Source organism: Chanodichthys erythropterus, chromosome 13 (genome assembly GCF_024489055.1).
Source record: "Chanodichthys erythropterus isolate Z2021 chromosome 13, ASM2448905v1, whole genome shotgun sequence".
Taxonomy (NCBI): Eukaryota; Metazoa; Chordata; class Actinopteri; order Cypriniformes; family Xenocyprididae; genus Chanodichthys; species Chanodichthys erythropterus.
The window spans coordinates 31724275-31748088 of record NC_090233.1 but is presented as its reverse complement, the minus strand read 5'-3'; the positions used below and the strand labels follow the sequence as shown (position 1 = coordinate 31748088).

The 23814-nt window shown below is 35.8% G+C and overlaps 1 protein-coding gene across 1 annotated transcript; it reads right to left on the bottom strand.

Annotated features, from left to right (window-relative positions):
- Positions 1-11844: 11844 nt before the first annotated feature.
- Positions 11845-23599, bottom strand: zgc:110329 (uncharacterized protein LOC550500 homolog). The gene is made up of 8 exons (XM_067406527.1): positions 23276-23599; positions 20821-21006; positions 20237-20311; positions 20058-20153; positions 17301-17417; positions 15819-15869; positions 15289-15405; positions 11845-13335 (listed from the first exon to the last, which is right to left on the bottom strand). The coding sequence occupies exons 1-8, from the start codon at positions 23360-23362 to the stop codon at positions 13012-13014; spliced, it is 1053 nt and encodes a 350-aa protein (XP_067262628.1). The 5' UTR covers positions 23363-23599; the 3' UTR covers positions 11845-13011.
- Positions 23600-23814: the final 215 nt, after the last annotated feature.

Below are 23814 nucleotides of genomic sequence, written 5' to 3'. Positions count from 1 at the left end.
GACAAATATCAATAGAAAAACATTCCTCATCATCAATACTAATTTGTGATAATTTTGCACAATGCAAAGCTATTGCTTTTAAATAAATTTAAATATTAAAATGTTTGTGTGGATTTTTTTTATTATTGCTTTTTATAATAACATTAAATGACTGGTATTGTGCTGCTGTGACTTCACCCTTCCAGACTCGCTATTGGCTGATTCAGAGGTTGAGGGCGGCCAATTTGAGTTGACATCATTGTAGTCCTTAGTTCACAACACTTAAGTCAGCACTTAAGAATCAGTCTTATACTTTACTAAAAGTTGCTTTTAGCTTCTTTATAAAAGTCTCCTAGCCTTAGAAAAGTCCTACTCTTGACTGATTCTTAAGTGCTAACTTAAGTGTTGTGAACTAAGGATTACAATGATGTCAACTCAAAATAGCCACCCTCAACCTCTGAATCAGCCAATAGTGAGCCTGCAAGGGTAGAGTCACAGCAGCACAATACCAATCATTTAATGGTATTATAAAAAATAAAATAAAAAAAAAAAAAATCATTAAAAAAAGACACTGAAATGTTTTAATATTTTACTTTATTTTTAAAAATAGCTTTGCATTGTGCAAAATTATCACAAATTTGTATTGATGGTGAGGAATGTTTTTCTATTGATATATGTCTCCTCATTCACAGTTGGAGCAATGATGTGTCATGAGTTCATCAATGGCTCCAACAACTCAAGGGAAGCCCACAGTCAACATAAAAGTATATTGCTTTTGCCACATGGTTTGATGGTCAGTGGGAAAGTCAATGAACTGCCATAGAGTATTGGCCAAATGTGATGTCCAGCCATATGAAAATTGACATCTTCAACCTTAATTAAAATATTTTTAAAAATGTGTTAAAAGATGTAAGCATATCTTGTAGCTGTGCTTGGAGTCAGTTGTTTCATGTGTGATAATGAAATTAAATTTCAAATTGTTTCAAATTATTTTCAGCCAGGCTGTCATGCACAGTAATGATGAACACATGCAAAAACAAGAGAGAACCAATGAAATATTAAAAACTGATTATGTTGTAGTCAATATCATATTTTAAAACATTTAAATAATATAAAAATAAAAATATTTTCCACATATTGTGATGGTTTAAGCAAAATTGTTTGCGATTAACAAGAAACTCTTGTTTGTATTTACTCTTGTGTACTGTACGTTCATTTTTTGTGCTTCCTTGTCATTCATTCATCAACTGCACTTTATTTTTCATGAAGCATTTTGTTGTGTGTCAGTTGTGATAAACAGACATCCACTCTCATTATGTGTGTAACAGAGGCCAGGCAGTGAGAGTTTTGCAGGTTAACTACTGCACACTGATGCCCGCTAGAGAATGAGGTGTTTAACGTCATTGATAGTGCATTCGCCTTGCATGACAGCAGTAATCGGGCCGGAGTTCGAGATCGGAGACTCGGAGCAGGGTGGTTAGTATTGGAGTGTGAGTTTTGGAGGCAGCGCAATGTTTGTTTGGGTTGATTTCAAATATCAACAGTGTTCAACAACGAATTTGAGAAATCGCATGTATTAAAATGCATTAAACATTAATTATCGTTTAAGTAATATTTATTAAATTTAGTACATTTATTTAAAGTTATTACATTTCTTACTAGGTCAGTTACAAAAAGAATTGACAATCAAGTTTATATCATTTTATCAACTCCATGTCATCATATAACTCCAATACAGCATATCTTCATTGGAAAGCTTGTGTCTCCTCTTCTCTTCTGCCATGTTGTTACTCTTAACTAGGTTAAGACACCTCTCCAGCTCTCCTAAATAATGTAGGAGCTAAGACCTAGTCTTGACACTTACGAACCTCTATGAATCACACTTATTCTTAAGTCTAAGAATAAGAGTAAAATCACGACATTCTTAGAATTTTAACACACTTAAGACTAAAATTTTACTCTGAGCGGCTTTATACATACAGGCCCTGACCATGAGTGAACAAACACAGCAACTTAAAGGTGCTCTAAGCGATGTCACACATTTTTAGGCCAAAATATTTTTTGTCACATACAGCAAACATTTCCTCACTATCCACTAGCTGCCTGTCCCCTGAACACACTGTAAAAAAAAAAATGCAGTCTCTGTAGTCCTAGCCTGGACCACGAATCATAATAAACACACTCCAGCCAATAACTGACAAGGATGATTTTAAATGTGCATTCATGACTGTTTCAGGAAGCACGGAGGGGAGGAGGAGGAGGGAGGGTTTAGCTAGCCTCTGTTTTGTTTGACAACACTTCGAACGTCAACAGGAAGTTACTCCGCCCAGGATAGCTTAGAGCACCTTTAAATAGAAAGGCAAACGAGGGTAATGATAACAAACACCTGTGATGATTAATGAATTACCATAGCAACTAAAAGAGTGGCGGGAAAACTGAACAAAGGAAGATATGTGACTAAAGAAAACAACTGAATGTCCATGAAAACTCATACAAGCTAAACATAATTGTGACTGTCCTGAACTAACCTCACTGCACAACATGAACTACTGTCATGCTGATTGCCTGGTTAACCAGTCAGTTCTTATATTTGTGTGTGTGTGTGTGTTTGTGCACATTTTTGTGATTTATGAGGACACAAATTTGTATAATGACATGGGTATTACACTGGTATTACGACGTAAACATGAAATATGAGGACATTTCATGAGTCCTCATATTTAAAATAGCTTTAAAAACATACTAAACAATGTTTAGGGGTAGGGGTAGTGTAGGGGGATATAATGTACAGTTTGTACAGTATAAAAACCATTACGCCTATGGAATGTCCTCACTTGGATAGCAAAACAAATCTGCGTGTATGTGTGTGTGTGTGTGTGTGTGTGTGTGTGTGTGTGTGTGTGCTTTTGTTTATATTACATTGTGGGGACCAAATGTCCCCATGATGTAATATAAACCTGAGTTCACCTACATCGTGGGGACCAGCCAGCGGTCCCCACAATGTAAATGGGTTTATAAATCATATAGAATGAGTTTTTGTGAAAAAGTAAAAGTTTGCACAGTTTCCTGTGAGGGTTAGGTTTAGGGGTAGGGGCAGGGTAGGGGGATAGAATGTACAGTTTGTTCAGTGTAAAATGCATTGAAGTCTATGGAAAGTCCCCACAATTCACAAAAACAAACATGTGTGTGTGTGTGTGTGTGTGTGTGTGTGTGTGTGTGTGTGTGTGTGTGTGTGTGTGTGTGTGTGTGTGGGGGGTTTCATGCCTTAGGCTACTCACCCTCCTCCTCCTCCTCATAGCGGTAACGACTGTTTCCCATGCCTCGATCATGGTCCATCCTGAGAGAATGCAGATAAGATTTAATATTGATATATATTGTAAAAATTGCAAAGCAAATGTGTATTTCTGTAACATCCTTAAAACATTTCGAATCATCACGCTCTCTCATTATGAGCTTTGATCATGCACAACAGAAGGTCAGGGGCATGACTGGGGGCAGTGGCACACACCGAGCATTGAGCTGCCTGCTGAAACTATGCCGATCACAGATCAATAGCGAAATAATTAACAGAGAAAATTACCAATGGAAAGATATATAATTACAGGACCAGAGGAAAACTCATGCAGTCTTACTGAGGGCCGGTCTCTTCCATTCACTATAAAGCCACAAGAATTTTCTCACTGGTTAAGATTTTGATATACACTTACATTAATGAGCACAAATTATACTTCTACATTTTATTAGATGAATTACTGTGATTTAATTACAACTGTGAAATTGAATTACTACTGCCCGCTGACTTTGAAAGATATTCTGGATACAATCCAATAAATGTGCAGGCTATTTATTCTACTAATCAATCTAGCTCTTTTGCAATTTAAAATGAAAATACACTACCGTTTAAAAGTTTATGAAAGAGATTAATACTTTTTGTCAGCAAGGATGCGTTAAACCGATCAAAAGTGACCATTAAGACAGTTACAAAAGATTTATATTTCAAATTATTGCTGTTAATTCTGTACTTTCTATTCATCAAAGAATCTTGTTTTTTTGTTTTGTTTTTCAGTTTCCACAAAAATAATAAGCATTACAACTTTTTTCAACATATTCATTAGTTAACATTAGTTAACGAACTAATAATGCACTGCACTTCTACAGCATTTTTTTAATCTTTGTTAATTTCAACATTTACTAATACATTATAAAAATCAAGAGTTGTATTTGTTAGTATTTGTTAGTTAATGCACTGTGAAGTAACATGAACAGCTGTATTTTTATTAACTAATGTTAACAAAGATTAACAAATATGGTATTGTTCATGGTTAGTTCATATTAGTTAATTAATACATTAATGTTAACAAATTAATCTTATTGTAAAGTGTTACCAATAAAGTTTCTTGAACACCAAATCAGCATATTAGGATATTTTCTGAAGGATCATGTGACACAGAAAACTGTAGTAATGACTGCTAAAAATGTAGCTTTGCCATCACAGAAATAAATTACATTTTAAAATATTTTAATACATTTAAATAGATAATTTTAAGTTGTAAAAATATTTTATAGCATTACTGCATTTTTGATCAAATTAATGCGGCCTTGGTGAGCATAAGAGACTTAAGATACTTTTTTTTTATATATATATTTGAAAAATCTTACTCACAATCTCCCCCCCCCCCCCAAACCTCTGCACAGTTGTGTGTTTTTAACCCAATCAACAATATATATATACCAAAAAACAACATGCTCGTGCAACACTGCAACATAATGAAGTTGTTTTCCCCAAATGTCCACACTCCTCTAACACTTATTAATAGGACTGCACTATAGATAAGCATGAACTTGCTCAGGAGAAGAATCATAAACTTTCAGATCATAATAAGGAAGCATGGTGTTGCATTTGATTAGCTCTGTTGGGTTCCAAACTGGATAATTAGTTGTCACATTGGTGTCCTTCACACCCAATGGCCATCAGAGCAAGAGAGAGAGAACAATGGTGAAAGGGAGAGAAAGAGAAATGCTGTCGGCCATCCTCACTCCCAGGCTCAATCAATGGGTCCCCATTTGTACTCAACCCACTTACAGCACTGGCCCAGTGTCCTCTCTCTCTCTTCCTGTATGTGTCGCTCTAATTTCTTTTTGCTAACCTCCCTATTCTCTTTCACTCAGTCTACACAGACTCACATTCACAAAAAATAATTGGAAATGTCCCTTGGTAAATTACACTGTTTCAGTTGCTCATTAGTTTAAGAGCAACACTCAGAATTTTTAGTATTGACAGTGGTAATTCACCATGAACATTTTACTTTTCATTACCAGCATGAGATGAAGCTATTAAAACACTTGCAGCGTCAATCAGTGATTAAAATGCTCAAAGTAGGTCTTGTTCACCGGACCCCTTAAATAGGATATACAGTGACAACCATTGACAAGAAACATGAATATATTCATCAAGTTAAATGAAATCTGATTCAGTAATAATAAGTGATTTATCTTAACAATTCTGCAGATTATCTCATGCATTAAAATTATTAAAGATAAATGTCATCACTCATCACTTTTTTAAATTGCTTTCTTTTTTTAACATTGCTTTTGAACTAGCATTGGAAAGTTTGGGGTCAGTAAGATTTCTTTAACTTTTTTTTTTTTTAAGTCTCTTTTGCTCACTAAGGCTGAATTTATTTGATCAAAAAATACAGTAAAATTGTATTACAATTTTATTCTATTTGAATATATTTAAAAATTTACTTGATTCATGTGATGGCAAAGCTGAATTTTCAACAGCCATTACTCCTGTTTTCAGTGTCACATGATCCTTCAGAAATCATTCTAATATGCTGATTTGATGCTCAAGAAACATTTCTTATTATCAGTGCTGTCAATTGTGCTACTTAATATTTTTGTGAAAACTGTGATATATATTTTTTTAAGATTCTTTGAATAAAAAGTTTGAAAGAACAGCATTTATTTGAAATAGAAATATTTTGTAACATTGTAAATTGCTTTACTGTCACAGTTGATCAATTTGATGCATAATTTCTCCGAAAAAAGTATTAATTTCTTTAAAAAAATCTTACTGACCTCAAACCATAGATAGATAGATAGACAGATAGATAGACAGAATAGATAGATCTAAAATCTTCCAAGGATGCCCCAGAACCCTCTCAAGGATTTACCAAATTTGCTTAAAAACCGGCCCTTTTACCTCAAAAACACAAATTTATAAAGATTAAAAGTGCAAACAATGATTTACACCAGCAACGGAGACACCCAAACATCCAAAATGCAGATAAAAACATATAAAATATATGTCGCAGAACCCTAACACCATATTTCATCCTGTCAATGGATTACGCAAATTTCCTCCTACAGGAATACAGCTACATGTAGTAACTTTTAATGAGGTATTAATTTTTGTTTTTCAACTTAAAAAAACATACTGGGTAAAAATTCTTACCTGATCTTAGTAGCGGTGCACGGATGGAGAGGTGAAAAGTGAATCAAAAGGACTCATCAATACAGGAAATCATTGAGGACCACAGCTCTATGGGACACGGGACAAAAACTGAACATGTTACTAACTAATCTGTAACCTCTGTCAGTTAATCACTCCTCACATACACACAGAGACACACCCACTCATGCTAACACATCCACAACGTTTGAGTCAATGGTATGGACTGGTGACAAGGTCAATAAGTAGATAACCGGGATTCAGGCAAATGGACCAGTGAGAGCTGTGTTAAGGGACATTACTGACTCGCTGTGCACTCTCATGTTCATTTAACCAGACTATTCACTCTGTAAGGGAGGGTTTCCCTTCACTAAATCCTGCCCAAAACATTTTGAACAGGTCGTGTTGAAATGCTTAAGAAATACAAGTCTTACAATTACATTCATGACATGTTATTTGCTTGAATTTGTCATAACCCCCTATTATATTTTGAGGATACATTTAAAGATGGATATTTTAAGAATATATTTAGCATCACATTCTTAGTAAAATGTCGTTGGCTACAAAAATCTCAGAACTAGCTATACTTACCAAAATGTTTTTCTTTTTTGTGACTTCTGTCCTACAGCTGGGATACTCGATTTTGTGGCCTCAAGCTTTTTTTCACGAACACAAATGACAGGATAATGTCAGGATATGTGCTTTGACATTTATTGACTACTAAGAAAAATCCAATTCATAGCAGAAGCTGAACTGAGTGCACAAACACTATGAGAGTCAAAGCACACACACACACATTCACACAAAATCAATAATAAATAGAGACTCAAGATAACCTGTGTCCAGCAGCTCGTTGGTTGATGACCTCATCCTTCAGGATATCTTATCCTTTGTGATTCATGTTGGCCTCGAATGATCTTGGTAATAAAGTCGTGGAGACCTTTTCCAGTCATTTCACAGTCTTTGGGCTGTAAAACGCTTGATCGAGTAACTACTATTTGGAACCTTTGACACATTCAATTAAGCATAATTTGAAAACCATAAAGACATATAGTAGAATTATCAACATTTAATATTAACATTTAGTAGAATTATCGATCCTGTGCCTAGTGATCTACGTTCCAAACCGAAGTGCTCAAAACTGGCCACTTCAAAGCGCCCTTCAGAATGAAGGATTTTGAATGATACAACCAAAAAGAATAGAACAACTGATGGACACTTCGGGCCCCCATGATCCTATAAATGTATGTATAGTATTTTTCTATACTACTGTAATATTTATACGAGTTAGATTTGGTACATTAATATGGTCAAAACGACATTGTACTTAAACAAAACATTGTACTTAAAAATACTTTACAGCTCCCTTTATAAGTCCATTCAAATGTTTAAAATACATAGACAATATACAATATGGTGCAATAAACCAAAAATAAATAAATAAACTAACGCTAAACATAGGGCGCAGCTTGCACAATCTAGGCTACTCCTCTTTGATTGTCTCGTTAAGATGACGCAGAAGCGCGGTCCAAAAAAAGAGGGTTTTCTTTTTTACCCCTACACTACCAGTGTAACTAGCGTCCCCGTTTTCCGGGGACAGTCCCGGTTTTTGGTGTTCTGTCCCCGGAAATGTCCCCGTTTTATATCTTTTTCAAAACCACCTGCAAATACATTCCAAAAAAGCACGACCAGCACACAGCAGCCTGCTGGTTATCGTGCGTTACCTGCTCTAGTGATCATGTTCACCAACAGAGGGGGCTGTGCAGCTACATTTGGTCGCGCGCGCGCTGCTACTTCATGAAGAACGTAGGCTAATCTGGACCTGGACCAGAGCAAAGCGCCATTATCGTCAAATATAAAAATAAACATCGTTATCGGTTTCAAGGTAGTAACATACTAACTATTCATGTTAAATTAAAGAAATACTGTTTGTATGTTTTATAACAGGGCCTCAACAGTGTGCGAGAAACGTCCACAAAAGTTCCGCAGTCACAACTCCACACACGTCACATCACGTGGTGAAGGCACACTCCGATATGAATAAATAAAAATAAACTAAAATAAATAATACTCGTGTAACTTACTTTGTGCTTAAAATTATCCAAAATTCAAAATAGTTAACAGTAATTTCTGTATACAGTAAAACCAGCTTGTGAAAATTAAAAAGATTAATTCAGAAATGTTAAAAATATTTTTATTTCTTATCTTATATTTATGTTTTATTTTTGTAATGTAATGTGCTTTTGTAAAGTAATACTTCTGTTATATTGTTTTTAACTGCTTTTACAATGTTAAGCGTGTAAGTTAGGCCTATAGTTTGTTGGTGAATTGTATTAACACCAGAGCAAAAATATAATCAAACTAAATCATAATAATCATTAATGTAGCTAGCTAATAATAAGTCACATAATCCACATCAATTAAAAACAAAAACATTAAAAAAAAATGTATTTTCCCCGTTTTTTAATAAATAGTTAACAAATTTAATTTTGGTGATATTTTGACCACTCAAGTAGGAAATGTCCCCAGTTTCCATTTCAGAAATCTGGTCACCTTACCCTACACCCTTCGTCTCTTCGAAGCTCTCACTCCGGAGGATTAACCCTTTGAAGGGATTAGGGCATATGAGCCCTTCCGAATGGAACGCAGGGTCTTCCATCATCCACACGGGGTCCTTGTTGACAGTCCGTCGGGGTCCAGCAGGAACACATTCCATAACTGCCTGCAGAAACTCACCCATCATTCAACAGACAGCTCTCAATCATCTGTTCAAACAGAATATTTCCAGCAGAAATGACTTGTTGATGAATATGAAAAGCCATTTTCTTTGTGTGGCATACTGGAACCTCATGACAGAATCTTATATTGCATTTGTGTGAGTAATCAGGTACACTCAATGATATTCATTGCCGAGATTGGATTCATTCTGCCGTCTGGAGCATGGCAGTCCCAGTCTGATTCGTTCGGTGATAACACCATATGGGTTTTTTGTCAGGAGATGATGAGAGGCGACTCAGTGCGTATTGCCTTAGGGATCATGGCAAGGAAAGGCACAGTGCATAGCTATTACACTTCTAGTAAACCTCAGAAGAATGAATGCCAGTGAACCAAAGTATGAAACGCAAGTTGAAAACTTGTTAAATAATAACAATTTGGATGTCTTTTGCACTAATTTAGGATAAAATCTGCATCGACTGATTCAAATATTTTGAACTTATAGATGCAAGTTTTCTATAAAACCTTGCAGTTGCGCAGGTGAGGACAAGAATTGAAGAAAATTGGATAGACTACTGAGAATTGGAGGGCACAGGTGCTAGAAAACCAGCACTGTAATTTTGAACCCATTTTCTGTCATTTACAGTTCAGATTGTACCCTCATTATCTTATTAGATTCATTTAAGTTTGACATTTACTCTTTTTTGCACATTGTTTTTGGTTTTTGTTTGTTTTGTTTTTTTTGCCCAGGAGCATATTAAAAGTTCTTCTTGTGGTTACAGCCATTGCCACGATAGATCATTTTAAAAAATTGCTTTAAAAAAGAGAGAAATTTTTAGCTAGTCTAATATTTCTATAAAAAATGTTTTTCACAGTCAAAGCTGTGGCAAAATAGACTGTGCACATGATTATATAAAAGAGGCACATGAGGAGACCAAGGTTTGAGTCTGACCTGGGTCGTGTCACAATCACACTTCCTTTCCCTCTTATTCCTACTTATTGACTGTTCTATAAAATAAAAATGAAGTATATTATATCTATTATATCTTGTTAACTTTCTAATTAAAATCATTACAGTAAATCTTTCTATTCATCAAAAATGCATAGTATGGTTTCCACAAAAATATTTTTTTATTGACAATAATAGGTTAATAAATGTTCTTTTGAGCACCATATCAGCATATTAGAATGATTTGAAGGATCATGGCTGAAGCCTGGAGTAATGGCTGCTGAAATTAAGCTATGCCATAAGAAGAATAAATTAAATGTTAAAATATATATTAAAATAGATAGGTAAAAATAGCCTTTTTATAATATTTCACATTGTATTTTGATCAAATAAATGTTGACTTGGTGAGCATAAGAGACTTCTTTCAAAAACATTTAAAAAAAAAATTATCTTACCAACCCCAAGTATTATTTCAAAGATGCCGGCCTCAGATCAACACTGATATATCTTCCTCCAGACTAAAACCCTCCAAATCCCTATTGTAGTGCTTGCAACACTTATCTCCTTGCCTGCTGCGATTCACAATCCCCTCAGAGATAGATGTGCTGGGTTCATTACTTAGATAAAAAAGACACAGCATTTTAAGCTGGAGCCAAAATGAGCCGTATTCCCTCTTTATTAAACACAAACAAACAGCTTTGGCCTTTTGTATTACACTTTCAGAGTAGCAGCATAATAATTGCTGTTGGAAAATGTTGATACTTGGGACACTCCTAACTATTCACAAATAAGCCTAATTACATCAATTTGAGCCTTATGAAAATCTTGGTGAGGAGATAAAACAACATTTTTCCTCCGTATATATATTTTTGCCCTTACTGCAGTGGCTCTATTCAGTAAATAACCATATTCTCTAAGTTTCTTCTCAAGAACTTCAATGTTTGGATTTTACTCCTTTCTCATCCCAACCCCCATCAGCTTTTCCAGATCCCAGACAAGCAAAAAAAAAACATACTTGAGCACTGACTATTCATCTGTAGTGCAGCACTTGATCTCCTTGCCTTATCCTCTTTTGATGCACTCATTCACAGAACCGAGAACCCATCCTCAAGAGTCCCTCAAGTCGACAATTGTTAATTACTGTTATTAATGCTGTCATTATTATCATAATTATGCCAGTGTGGATGCATTTTGTTCTCTGCTCTCAGCACACAAAATGTTATTTTCAGTGCTGCAGTTCATTTCCCTTCATTGAGACACCAGCTATAATTATTCCACATGCCGCCTCTTGATGGCCATCACCATGAAGGGGAAAGTGGCGTGAGCACTGAGGAAATAATGGGAGAGAGGTTGAAGATAGATCGTTCTGCATGGGAATTAATAAAATTGATGTGTTATGATGATGCACGGAAAGCAACACTAATAAAACTCTTTAAATTGCCAAGTTGCTATCAGAGTACTTAAATGCAAATTGAGTTCTTTGGAAAATACATTAGTCTTACAGAACCATCTACACAATTCACAGAACCACTGGGACACCATTCTCTCATCAGAACAACATGAAAGTGTGATTATGCACTAGAAAACATGTTTAATGGTTCAGGTGACCAGTTTCCACAAATCCACAAGCCCATCTCCTCAGAAGTTTTCACAGCTCCTCTTATCGCTCCACTACAAGGCTCAAAAGATTAATTCAACAATACAGAAATAACCAGAGACGTATTTAAAAGGTTAATTCAAGCTGATTTTTATTGAAAGTCACATCAATGTTACAAAACCAGAGCTACATTAGCTGGAGCACAGCAGTCCATCTTTAGCAACATCATCAAAAGGTCTATTAGCAAAGAGGTGTGATCGTGAGGTATTTCAAATAGACTACTTACAACTAAAAGGTGGGTTTTGTACATTAATGGCAGAGAGTCGTAATTGTGACATCCTCCAAGCTAAACTTTTTTTCAAACCTTTCATAGACTTGAGAAAGATAAAACATGAATGAACTACACATTTAAAACAGCAGTTTATGACAACTAAACATTATTTATAAGCATTACATCAAGACAAATGAAACTTCAAGTAGTGTTAAACAATGCCAGGACTCCCTTTTACAAAAAAAAAAAAAAAAAAGTAAAAAATCCTTCTTACAAATTACCTGCAAATCAATGTGGCTATTCCTGAATAGCCTGAGGTAAGAAAACTTCTGTTGTACTTAAGGCAACACTTTAATAAATAAATTTCATTGGTACTTATTACCGTTAAGGAAAAATGTTGGCATTACACAAACCACATGCTCTTTTTAAAGAAAAAGAAGATCCATAATATTCCTATATGTTCCTTCTTTACTGAGAGTTGGGTTCATGACAACAACAATTAAAACCATGAATATAAAATGTTGCATAGACCAGAGATGAATGCCCAGCCTCATCTGCCAGTCACAACAGTGATGAATTCCAAAACTGCCAATTTCATTGAACTCATTGCAATATTGGCCTAAATGACATAAAATCATAAATTATTTTTAAAACATTTTAAAAATTGATTGCCAACAATTAATTAATAGAATCCTTTCTATGTACCTTATAAACTATTAAATGACAATATGACCAATAAAACAAGTCAAACTCCCTTAATCCCATAAGACAGAAAGAATTAAAATGGTGAAAAATAACTGATTGTAAACAGCATTTGAAATGAAATGTTTTTAAAAGTTTGATAAACACAAGCCTGATTCCCCCCGTTACCAAATGTTTAAAACAAACCTCCTTTTTTCATGCCTAAAACCATTTTTACCAACATGTAGTGCAACTAACTCTTTATCTTAACACAGTGCAAGGGCAAACTTTTCTATATACAAATCGCAATTAAAAAAAACCAAAAACAATACGCTTAAGATGCAGCTTCATTTTCTTTGTGGCTCTTAAGCTCGATTGTCCACTTCGTCCATTCCCACACCTGACTCAGCTCCTTGGCTCCCTAGTTGGGAATGTGTAAAGGCTATTTTGGGCTGCTCTTGTTCCAGGTCGAAAGGGATTGGGTCTGGAGTCCAGGTGTCAGGCTCTGTTACAGGTACAGGCAGGTACCCTTCATCACGAGGTAGACACATGCACCATCCAGCACCCGAGAGGTCCAGTTCGCTGTACTCAAAACCACGTTTCAGTAACTTAAAGTCCACCATGTCTTCAGACTCACTCATCTCCACCAAAAGATTCCAGAAGATACAGCTCAGGAGAATACCAAGAAGCTGAAAGAAACATTGAAGTTGTAAGTATCAAGAGTGTTTTTTTCTTTCTTTTTTTTTTTCTTGATTACTATAAATTGGTTACACCTTATCTGCAGGTGAAACAGATCTCGGGTTACACCCAATTTGTTACTGCATGTTTGGGGTCAGTTGGTAAGATTTTCTTAAAGAAATGAATACTTTTATTCAGCAAGGACACATTAAATTGATCAAAAGTGAAAAACATTTATGTTTCAAAAGAATTTCAAAAAAAGCTGTTCTTTTATTGAAGCATGATCGCAATCTAGATGATAATAAAAACCTAGCAGATTGTCTTGTTATTTTCTGGCACAGTATCCGATGCAGACAGGAGCTGTGATCTTATAAAGGGGGCGGAGAGCAGCAGCTCATTTGCATTTAAAGGCACATGCACGAAAACAGCATGTTTTTGTTTGCACTCAGAAATGGGTCTTTACAATATGGTATAATAAATTATCTGTGAGGTATTTTAAGCTGAAACTTCAGAGACACATTCTGGGGACACCTGGGACTTAAATTACATCTTATATAAAGGTGCATAATAGGTCCCCTTTAAAATAGAAAACAGGGTTCTTTTAAATTACAATAATATTCAAGTGTTGTCGAACGTACCAACCGCGATACCAAGTCAGAGACTCAAAGACGCTTTGAGTGCTGTTGAGTGGATTCATAGACACCTCTGATTGGCCTTTGATTGGTTCACGAACTCATCAGATTTGTCTGTGATTGGCTACAATGATCAATGCACAGGAGCGTTTGAAAGCACACAGAAGTGTTTGAATTTGAAAGCAGTAGGAGGAGTGTTTGAAAGCAGGTGTCTATTAGCAGACAGACGCGAATAGACGCCTTCTTTCAAACACTCCCGTGTGTATCTGTGTAAGCGCTCGGTGAAGAGCGTCATTGGTGCCTATTTACAACATGTGTTTGAAGCACGGATCATTGTAGCCAATCACAGACACATCTGATGAGCGTATGAACACAATTGCCAATCAGAATTGTTTACGAATCCGCTCAACAGTGCTCAAAGTGTCACATTTTTAAAATTTCAGTACCTAAAAGTTGGTACTTTTGACAACACTAATTCACAATATTAAAATTTTTACTGTATTTTTGATCAAATAAATGCAGCCTTGGTGAACATGAGACTTCTTTCAAAAAATATTAACAAAATCTTTCTGACACCGACCTCAACGGTAGTGTAAAAACTCATACTTTCATACTTTTAACATTTTTAATCGAAACACAATTCACCATGTGCAATTATACGTGATCAGAAATCTTTAATTTCAGTTATTTTTATAATATAAAAATAAGATTTTTAATTTAAAATATGATACAATATAAGTAATACTGTGCACTTATAGAAGCAGATCACTAATGCAACCATACCGTAATTTACCAGACAGGTACTTTGTCACACATTCCATCATATCTGTGTAAATGGACTGTTCCTCTGCTCTAATTAGAGGATTAATGCATTAATGGAGGAATGTGACAGCATAGCCATGTGGCTGCATTTAATGTGACCTCTTCCCTCATCTCAGCAAGGGGCAAGATGAGACAGAAAGAGAGAGAGAGAGAGAGAGAGAGAGAGAGAGAGAGAGAGAAAGAGACAGCAGGCTGGTTATTTTAGAAAATAAAAGTTTGCCCTTTAGCAAGACTTGGTACCAGCTTCTCCAAGAGTCATGCACCCCTCTTTGGGTATTTACATCTGGTCAGTGCAGACGCCCATTTTCTATGATTTATTGTTTGTCAGAGGAGTCTCTAATGAAAGAAGAGTCAAACAGAATAGGTAGGCAATCAAAATGGAAATGTGGAATAGCAGGGGAGATAAAAAGTGCAGAGGGAAAAGTACACGATGAAGAGATACATACATTTCTGGATAAGATGATTTAAGTAATAAACAGGAAGCACAAGAAGGGAAAGATGATTAAAAACCTGTGGCAGTCCAACCGCACAGCAAATTCCAATAGTAGCGCCAATGTTGTCCCCCATCCACAGGTTCACAGCATGTATGCAGCCACGCACATGAATTATGCCATCTAAAGCTTCACGCTATAATACATAGGAGAGAAAGAAAACAAAATCAGTACAGATGGCAGGTAATGCTCTGATTCTATGACAGAAGTGAAGTTAAAATATCACAACTAAAGTTCATCGTAATGGCATAATGGAGGTGGTGCTCGTAATGGCTTTGATGTGATTTGCTTGGTTTTTATCTATGGAAACAAAAAACAAAGGTTGCACCTGAAATGGCTATCAGAGGTTTTTGTTTTCCTGTCACAGCTTTTCCTTTAAAGGTAATTTCACATGTCAAGATCCAGCAAATTATTCTCTCCAAATGCATCATTAGATATGAAAGTACTAAGTAAAATGACGCAAGTCATTTAACATCAGTCAGTGATGGCTGTTTGCAGGCCATTACAAGAATGTGGACTTAAAATGAGACTCCAGAGACCTCCACTTACCTGCTGATTTAGAGTTTTGTAGCCACAAAGTGTGTTCACAACTTCTCCGACCTGATACAAAAAAATAAACACACAGTACTCATTAGTAATTTGCATATGAAGTTTTTGAAAACCTTCTCAGTTGAGGTGTGACATTTAGTCAGCTTGACGTTGTTGGTGCAGAAGAGTATTGGTGAACTGGATGTTTTGTTTTGATTACCTTTGACCCTTAAAATAAATTTTATATTACAGAATTCCAGATGGAATTCCAGCACACACTTATAACCATGTGAATGTAACCTTTAAAGCAGAGGGTCATTGCAATGTTGGAATCTAATAGGACTGACAGGCAGGGAGTCCATCTAATCAGATTACAAATAGAATGCAAATCTGCCTGCTCCCAAAAGCACAGTCAGATACATCTCATACATTTTGCACCATGCGACTTTCACCTCCGTTTTCTCCAAAATGTATGCATCAGCTACCAGATGCCATAATATAAGATGATGTGGTTTGAAATTGATGGAGAACACCAGCGGGGCTTCAGTAGTAAGGGAACAGGGTGAAGAAAGTGTCAGTTCCACAGATTTCTACAGAATTTTAAGGCCCATTACACCATAAATATTTTGGAAAATCTGATTATGCTTTCAGCAACCGATAAGAGCACATTACATCCTTTAACATATTTTTCCCCCAAAAAACCTGGGCAAAAAAGGCTACAGAAATCAGCAGATTCCTGAGCATCTGCACCTAGCTATAGTTCATTTACTGAATGACAATTTGTTTACTACATTTCTTGTGCCATTTTGTGCCATTAGGATTGCACTTGATAAGGGGAACATCTGAAGTCAAATATCTGAAACACAAATGAATGATCTGATATTAAAAGGAGGATAAAATTCTCTCTCACATTAGGCTAAATATATCTGCATTACCTAGGATGAGAATGGTGAAAATAGGGCAGGATGTGAAGAATATTCTAAGGAAGTTTTGATCATGATGATAGTGTTTCATTCTTAGCCTGAAAAGGCCTGTGCTCTCTCACTGCATAGTGAGCTGTCATACCGAAAGGAGAACAGTGCATTAGTGCCCAATCAACATTCATTAACTCTGAAAGAGAAAGAGAAAGAGAGAGAGAGAGAGAGAGAGAGAGAGAGAGAGAGAGAGAGAGAGAGAGGTGCACATAAACAGCAGAAGAGACTCTATGCAGCATAGGGCAGGCAAATTAAATCCTCTCCATCATGATGCACTCTCCACTGACTCATGGAGAACAGCATTTACTAGAAAGCTCTCTAACCCACCAGAAAGAAAAACTCCCTGCGCTCACAGACCTGTCGGTCAGACTGCTTCCACCTCAAACAAAATGTACATTCTCTTCTGCAAGAAGAGATTACTAGCAAATCATGAAAAACACCCTGTGGCACAGGCTTTTCTCGTCAGACTGCTGCGTACAGGGGCGGCATATGCATGATTAATGTATTATGACTCAAAGAAGTGACTAACGCTTTGACGGATGCAGCAGGTGTAGGGAACGCCGCAGGACAAAGCACTCGTGCCATTGCAGAAGTGGTACTGGTTTACTTCCCAATCCTTGTACTCATCTCCACCACAACAAGAAAACTGAAAAGACAAATAAAGAGAGTTATTTAAAAAAGAGGGCTAAAAGGGGTAATTTTAATTATAACTTGAGTGACAGTTTTCTTCGTAAAGGGTTAGTTCACCCAAAAATGAAAATTCTGTCAATAATTACTCACCCTCATGTCGTTCCAAACCCGTAAGACCTCCGTTCATCTTCAGAACACAAATTAAGATATTTTTTTACTAAATCTGAGAGCATTCTGGCCCCTATAGACAGCAACCACTTTCAGGGACCAGAAAGGTAGTAAAGACATCGTTAAAATAGTCCATGTGACTATGTGAATATATCAGTGGTTCAACCTTAATGTTATGAAGTGATGAGAATACTTTTTGTGCACCAAAAAATAACGACTTTATTCAACAATTTCTTCTCTTCTGCATGTCTCTGACACTGTTCATGTGTGATGCTGACGCAGGAGCTCGCCAATACTGAGCCTGACAGAACCCGGAAGCGCTGCGCTGCATTTAAAGCATGAACAGCGTCAGAGAAATTGTTGAATAAATTCGTCTTTTTTGTTTTGCACACAAAAAAGTATTCTTGTTGCTTCATAACATTAAAGGGGGGGTTGCATGCGATTTCACTTTTTTAACTTTAGTTAGTGTGTAATGTTGCTGCTTGAGCACAAACAGTATCTGCAAAGTTACAGCGCTGAAAGTTCAAAGCACACGGAGATATTGTCTTTTAAAGTTATGGCAGTTTATTGCCTACAAAAACGGGTTGTTTGGACTACAACGAGCTTCTTCCTGGGTTGGTGACATCATAAACCCTTGCTATTAACATAAACACTGCTCCCGGGAACACGCAACAAAGTGGGCGAGGCCATGTGGCGCAGCATAATGAAAGCGGAAGAGTTGTTTACACCAAACGCGAGCTGTGTTAGCCAATTAGCTAAATTCTAGTGCAACAAACACCAACAAACTTCTATGTTCATAGACAAACAGTTGTTCATGCTATAAATTAAACGCTACCTTTACAAAAATGCGACTACTCAGGCATGTATTTACTACAGTAAAGCTTTAATCAGGATAAAACTGTATATTGAAAGCTAACAAACAGCAGTGACAGCTTATCTAAACACTTTGACACAAATACTAAATGAAATACCATTCATAAACATCCTTCAAAAGCCGCGATTGCAGAGGTTCTGCTTTTTCCTCTTCATCTGGGTCTGATTCGGCTCAATTTGATACAGCAATGTAGGCGCTATTATTTACTTTCCACCTAAGCGCGTAACTACGAATGGTAAGGGGCGTGGCGTTTCCAGACGCTTCAGCGAATCACGACAGACTGGGCCAGTAACCAACCTGCTGACCAATCTGAGCACATTGCGTATGTCGGAGGGAGTGGCTTCATAGAAGCAGGAAGTCAAACGAGCCGTTCATATGACAGTGGAAACAGAGGTGTAGAATTAAGATAAAATATATGAAAAATACTGCATTTAAAAAAAAACGAAGCATTAAGACATGTTAAACTGTGCACCCAAAACACAATCAAGCCTAGAAAAAAAACATGTAACCACCCTTTTAATGTCACATGGACTATTTTTACAATATTTTTACCACCTTTCTGGGCCTTGAAAGTGGTTACTGTGTTACTGTCTATTGGGGGTCCGAACGCTCTCACATTTCATTAAAAATATCTTAATTTGTGTTCCAAAGATGAACAAAGGTCTTATGGGTGTGGAACGACATGAGGGTGAGTAAATAATGACAGAATTTTCATTTTTGGGTGAACTAACTAAACGCAAGGTCTCTAAATGCGTTTTTTAAAAGTTAAACACTTGAGCGCCACGTTTTTAGAACATCATGCGCAAGACACTGCAAAAGATCATATACACGTCCGTCTAGCCCGTATTTGGATAGAAAAACAATGGAAAAGTAGTGCATTGAAATGGAAAAAACACGCTCTGTGTAAACAGCCCCATTTTTGTTCATTAATGACGTCATCAAAATTTATAATCACATAAATTTTGACTTTAAAAAAATCTGAAGTTGTTACTGAATAAAAGTACTAATTTCTTTCTTTTAAATGCCATATTGTATAAATATGTGTATTGTAAAAATAAAATGTGTATAAAGCTGGATTACAGAACCATTCGAGTTTTTGGTAACACTTTACAATAAGGTTCATTAGTTAACAAACTAATAATGAACTGCACTTATACAGCATTTTTAATCTTTGTTAATGTTAATTTCAACATTTACTAATACATTATAAATAAAATCTTGTCACCATTAGTTAATGCACTGTGATCAAACAATGAACAACTGTATTTTCATTAACTAACGTTAACGAAGATTAGTAAATAGAATAACAAATGTATTGTTCATGGTCAGTTCATGTTAGTTAATACATTAACAAATGTTTAACTAATGAACCTTATTGTAAAGTTACAGATTTTGTTTTTTACTATTTATGATGCACGTGACAGTATTGCGACATCTGCTATGAAAAAACTGTCTTTTTGTGAGATTGCGTACATGAAAGGGACTTTAATTGATACAAACTATGTGTTTCTGCTAGAAAGATGGACATTATTTATGGCTGACTTGATGAAGACCATATTAGAGTGGGTGTATAATTCACTTAGGTTCTAGTAATAAAACAGTTAAGTAAACAACCTTCTCTTGCACGTAGTCCAATATGTTTTTGAAGTCCAGGTCATCATAGTAGTGCTTGATTCCCTCACGTATACTCTTCTGAAATAATTTGACTGTCTAAAGAGAGAAAATTTGGACTCATTAACAACAAACCATACAACACAACATTCTCTCTGTTCTCAATATTCCTTACGTCTTACCGTCTTTTCAAAGATCAGGGCAATGATGAGGCCCAGAGCCTGAAGAGCCAGCAGAACACACAGCACGCACAGGAACTGCGTGGAAAATTTTATTTAAAGGGTTAGTTCAACCCCCAAAACTCATAATTTACTGTTCATATTTGGAACACAAATGAAGATATGTTTAATTAAATTTGAGAGATTTCTGTCACTCTTTTGAACTCTGCTGCTTCAAAATCATTCATAAAGAGATTGTAAAATAAGGAAATATGAGTTGAGCAGTTTAATTACAGTCTTCTGAAGAGACACGATTGCTTTATATGATTAACAAATTTAATTTTATGAAAGTTTTGAAGCGTCAGAGTTTTGGGTGAACAGACTTTCAATGGAGGGACAGAAATCTCTTAGATTTCATTAAAAATACCTTCATTTGTGTTCCGAAGACGAACAAAAGTCTTATGGTTTGGAATGACATGAGGGTGAGTAATGGAGGACAGAATTTTCATTTTTGGGTGAACTTTCCTTTTAAGCCACAAGTAAAAATATCACCAGTCAAATAGTAGAAGCTTGGCACACATACATATGATCAGACAAGCAACACTCACCATGTGCAGCAGAGTCTTGTTGTCCCTGAGGGATCCCACCATCCCCATCACAGACACAGTGAACATGACGAGACCCAGCAGTATGAGGACCACAGCAGGAGCCAAAAACACACCCTCCAGGGTGCGATTCTTCTGTCTCTCCACTTCTGCATAAACTCCAATACATAGCACGCACAGGCCGAGCAACTGAGGGGACAGGGGCAGTGGTAGGTTTGGTAAAACATCTGTACAAGTCACATCTGCTTACATAATTTCATAACATTACATTTATATGATTAGATTAGGCATTCAACAAAGATATAAAGTTGAAATCAGTGTTTTGATGCACAACAAAGTCATGTGGATCATGTGTATCACTTGTGTTCCTCAGTTTAATGCCCAAGACGACAAATGTAATTTATAGAGCGCTTAGCTAAAATGCACAAACAATGTCAATGGAATGACGCAAATCGTAAAGATTGATGTGGCAGTCTTAATATCAATTTGTATCCTAACAAAAGACTACATTAGTACAAAGCATGCCAACTGAAACCACTTCGTTTTTAATTTTCTTCCTTGACTGTTCTTTCTAGAGGATTAATTTAATAAGTCTTGTTGGTTGATTAACTTTGTCATCTGTCAATTTCAATTATTTTCTGTTCATTGATAGATGGTGGTGCTTTAGTGATGTCTGATAAAGCAAGTGTAAAGGCTACAAGTCTAGGAATAAGATTAGAGAAGGGGAGAGAAAAAATGGAAAGAGAATTGAAGAGTATCCTGAGAGGCTTTTCTGCTTGTATCATCATGTTCTAAAAACTATAATAGTAAAGATACTCCCATAAGGCAGTGACTTAATGCATTTCCTGTGAGAAAACAGAACACTCTGGCTAGTGAGTCAAGAAGAATTCTGTGTTCCTTTTTGAATTCGATAAATAAATCTTAATTCTTGTAAAACAACACATAATTTACAGACCTGAAACCTAAAATATCAAAGCCAGACATCAAATTAAAGAAATATAGGTTTTAGGGATGCACAAAATGTTTTTTTTTTTTTTTTTCCGATACTGATAAGCGAATAATTATTTTCCTGTTATGGCCAATAACGGCTAAAATACTTTGTTCAAAAACAAAATCCAAAATATAGCAAAAACATTACAATAGAAGTAAATGTAAGCATCACAACATTACAATGCACATTATAAAGGTTAATATTTAAATTAACTCTTAAAAAGTCTTCAAAATAAGAGAAATAGCCTCCAAAAATAACTAGAAAAGACAGCCCAAAGATTTAACCCTTTAACAGCGCTCTCTCTTGCAGAGTGCTGTCTCTTTAAGACATTCTTTTAGGACTATGTGTACATGTAATGATGTAAAATTTTATTTTTTATTTTTAATTTTTAAAATAAAGTACAACAACCTTTATAGCTTATTTATTTATTTATTAAATTGTGCATAACTATGTTATAAATGCATGTTTACCACAATCTGTCATGATCCTTTTACCTTATTATTTCAATCTTAAAATGAGCAGAATAAATATTGAACTTCGGTCAAAATATTTCTCAAACAATTTTCTGGTATAGTCACAAAAAGGCCCAATAATTAATATTTTGCATTTTTGCATCCCTAATAAACATTTCTATATATCCTATCTATGGATATTCTATCCAGAGCGATAGATAAGTTATATGTGACCCTGGACCACAAAACCAGTCATAAGTTGCACAGGTATATTTGTAGCAATAACCAACAATACGTCAATTTTTCTTTTATGCCAAAAATCATTAGGATATTAAGTAAAGATCAAGTTCAATGAAGATATTTTGTAAATTTCCTACCGTAAAATATATCAAAAATTTATTTTTTGAGTGGATATGCAATGCTAAGGACTTCATTTGGACAACTTTAAAGGCGATTTTTTCAATATTTAGATTCCAGATTTTCGAATAGTTGTATCTCTGCCAAAAATCTTAACAAAACATACATCAATGAAAAGCTTATTTATAAATGTATGTATAAATCTCAATTTTTAAAAAAAAAATTTACCCTTATGACTGGTTTTGTGGTCCAGGATCACATATTAACGCGATAGGACGAGAAAGTAAAGAAAATAAACTTTGTCCAAGTCTATATCTTTTCAATATTATTACAGTCACCAATCATTTACAGGAACCATAAAAAGCACATTTAAATTTAAGGCAATAATAACAGCGTCGTGCCCCTTTAAATCTGCCAGCAGCGCCTGTCAGTTTCCTTTACTGAACCACAAAGCTCAGCTGAGAAATGATAAAGAAATGAGGCAAATATGTATCCCAAAATTACCCTGTCAAGGGTACGACATTTATAAAGACTACCTATACGTTCAACACAAACACATGAGTGTACTCATTCAGGGCAGGTGTGTGTTTATGTGAGGTGAGGGAGAAACAAAGCAATGCTAGTAGTGGAACAGCTTTCAGTTTAAACGCACACTTACCGAGAATAGCATTGAATAGACATTTAGAGAGAATTTAACGAAATAATAGAAGTTATTGGTTTTTCTGAATTCTTCATAAGACGGCATGGTAACAGCATTAATTGAGTTCGGTTATCCTGAGCTTTCCGTGCATTCAGATGTTAGCCGATGCCGCTAAGGCTCAATGAACCTTTGTTCTCTGAGACACAGCAGACTGTTTTTAAGACCCGTCTGAATACATAATAAGCACTTCCGTCAAGTTTTCAACTTGGCTGTCGATTCCTCTGAAATGTTTTCAAAAACACATCAGCAGCCGTAAGGTGTAACTCTTATCCCAACAATAACTTCCGCCCCGCCAAAACAACATGCTGAACAAACCTTTTAAAGGGCCAGCACAGATTTAATGACAGATCACATACAGTAGCCTACTTTCCATGTAAAGATTTTGACATAAATGAGACTCCCATCAAACACTTGATGTCTCTTGACACATTAAATGACTTTACAAGCCCATGCCAGCCAGCTGACAGATAATTTCTGTTTTATAAAAAGAAGATACT